Source organism: Neomonachus schauinslandi, chromosome 11, assembly GCF_002201575.2.
Source record: "Neomonachus schauinslandi chromosome 11, ASM220157v2, whole genome shotgun sequence".
NCBI lineage: Eukaryota > Metazoa > Chordata > Mammalia > Carnivora > Phocidae > Neomonachus > Neomonachus schauinslandi.
The window spans coordinates 93089754-93092259 of record NC_058413.1 but is presented as its reverse complement, the minus strand read 5'-3'; the positions used below and the strand labels follow the sequence as shown (position 1 = coordinate 93092259).

At 41.0% G+C, this 2506-nt stretch overlaps 1 protein-coding gene across 1 annotated transcript; it reads right to left on the bottom strand.

Annotated features, from left to right (window-relative positions):
• Positions 1–686: 686 nt before the first annotated feature.
• LOC110586279 (40S ribosomal protein S20-like) lies at positions 687–986 on the bottom strand. The gene has a single exon (XM_044919571.1). It carries the CDS (start codon positions 984–986, stop codon positions 687–689), a length of 300 nt encoding a protein of 99 aa, XP_044775506.1.
• Between the last annotated feature and the right edge of the window lie 1520 nt (positions 987–2506).

The window sequence follows — 2506 nt, the reverse complement described above, 5'->3', positions numbered from 1 at the left end:
TTTATTAGCTTAGATTCCAGCTTTACTTCACCCTGTGGCCATCCTGCAAATATGCGGTTAATCATAAGAAAGACTGGATGAGAATATGAATAATGGATTATACAAATCTAAAAACAAACAAAAGCCATTTGTGTGCAGCTGAAATCTTATTGGTCAGTTATGAACTGAAACATTTTACTTAAGGGGAACATAGTCCCTTCATATGCATTAAGGTGATTTCATTTTGTCTCCACTGACATCATAAACTGACATCAAATCACATCTAATTTCCAATGTACATGGCGAACACTCAAAATACCTGCTGAATAAATGAATGCTTAGGAAATGAACTTCTCATTTCTTAGCTGGGATGATGGTGATGAGAGCTGTGACCTGAATATGTACTCCATAAGGTCTGATATTTCCTGCATGTAAATTACCTTTTTATCCCAATTTTATAATCTCCATTTTAAAGGTAGAGCCACGGTTGTGTGGCTCAGAAAATTTAAATGCCTTTGTCAAAGTATCCTAATAAGTGGCAGGGTTTCAGACTTGAACGGTGGTCTGTATGGCTTCAATGCCTGTGTTTTTGCCATAGCTATCTCACAATGAGTCACTCTTCTATCTCTGTGACTTTTTTTCCTTAACGACTGATCATCGATTTATTGCAAAAGTTGATTTATGCATCTGCCATGATGGCTTCAACCTCAAGTCCTGGCTCCACACTGACGGGTCATCTGCTTAACAATCTCAGAAGGATGGTGCAAATCAGTGGGTCGCTTGTGGATCCTCATCTGAAAAGGATACCAAGTCTGAGGACCTTCACCACAAGGAGTTTTCCTTGTAGTAATTCTCAGAGTCTTGGTGGGCCTTCGAACTGGTCCTTTCATTTTGAGATTATTCTCCTTTGTGCCTCTGAGCAGGTCAGCACATATCTTCTCCAGAGATTTTACGCTGTGGCTGGTTACAGTAACTCGAATTTGGTGAATTGCCACCCCTGCTTCCATGAGTGTCTTCCCACTGTCTTTAAAAGCTTGTTCCTTAGCCAGAGGGAAGAGTGGTGAGTCAGGAGCAGGAGTGGGGCATCCAGAACTCTACTATAGCTGCAACCATGTCTTCCTCAAAGAAGCGTCACTTCCTCTGTGACACCTTTAACATTATTTTTTTAAAGATTTATTTATTTATTTGAGAGAGAAAGAGTGGAAGGAGGGGCAGAGGGAGAGGGAGAGAGAGAGAATCCCAAGCAAACTCCCTGCTGAGCATGGAGCCCCACACGGGGCTCCATCCCATGACCCTGAGATCATGACCTGAGCCAAAATCAAGAGCCAGACGCTTAACCAACTGAGCCACCCAGGCACCCCAACACTTTTAACATTAACGCTCTGATCGTTACTATCTCCACAAACCTCCAAGATCACTGAAAAGTGAGAGGCAGATCCTCTGTCCTTAGTTTGTGGATGGGCATGCTAAGCTCCACAGAGGCTCAAGGTCAAGTAAGGAGACAGAAAACACAATATCCTGCTTTCTTCTCTCCCAACCTCCTCATGTGTCTTATGCTATCTCACCCACAGTTCTCTTAGCTAGGTGAATTGGGCCCATTGATCCTTTAAGTTCCAGAACAGATTTTCTTGGGTCTATAATCTCACATCTTTTATAGTTTATTAACCACCTTTCTCATACATAATGCTTTAAAAAGCCAATTCCCCATCTCCTGGAAGGTAGGAATGTAATGCTATTTTCTGAAGATGCTCTCAAGCCCATGGGAAGCTGAGTCCAATTTATCAGCCTTCCAATGTCAAATTTCAATCAGGTATTTATTTGCTTGTAATATGAACAACATCTAACCAATTCAAAATTTGTGCTCATGACCTTGTATATTCTAATATAACCCGAACAAGGACTATATGCAGCTGAAAATGGAAATCCCCTAGATTTCACTGTATTTTTGAGAATCAAGTTTCTGTTAACTAATCATGACTCACCCCTATTCACACAAAAAATGCCCCCTTCTGTCAGTAGTCTCTGTGTTGAAGGATCTTTCTGTGGTCAAGGGAAGAGCCAAAGAGGAGAATCCTATTAAGGAAACAGAACAGTAGGATGATGGTGAGTAGCCTCTGTCCCCCAAAAGACTGATCTTCAAAGCCAGGTAAATATGAAGCCCCAGCTGGCTGAGTGAGTCAAGATGAAAGTATAGTTATTAGAAGAAGCATAGCTTCATTTCAATTCTCCAAAGCAGAAAACAGTAATTCATACAAAGCTCTGTGATGGGGTCAACTCCATGGAATGAATAAATGAATGAATGGTCATTCAGTCATTCAACAAGTATGCCTGCTTTTTTCAAGGTGCTGTTGTCAGTGTTACAAAGGGAAATTCTTTGTGAATTGCTCCACTGTAAGTACAAGTTGTATATAAATAGCTACTTTGATTGAACTTTGCTCCTAGGCACTTCAGTCCTTGTAAACCCATACAACCTGCTGAAGGAAAACACTCCTGGAAAATCAGAGTTGGGGAAATACTAGTATGGTAA

Coding starts and splice junctions, on each gene's coding strand:
- LOC110586279 (XM_044919571.1), bottom strand. CDS start 986: ATGGAAGCAGGGGTGGCAATTCACCAAATTCGAGTTACTGTAACCAGC.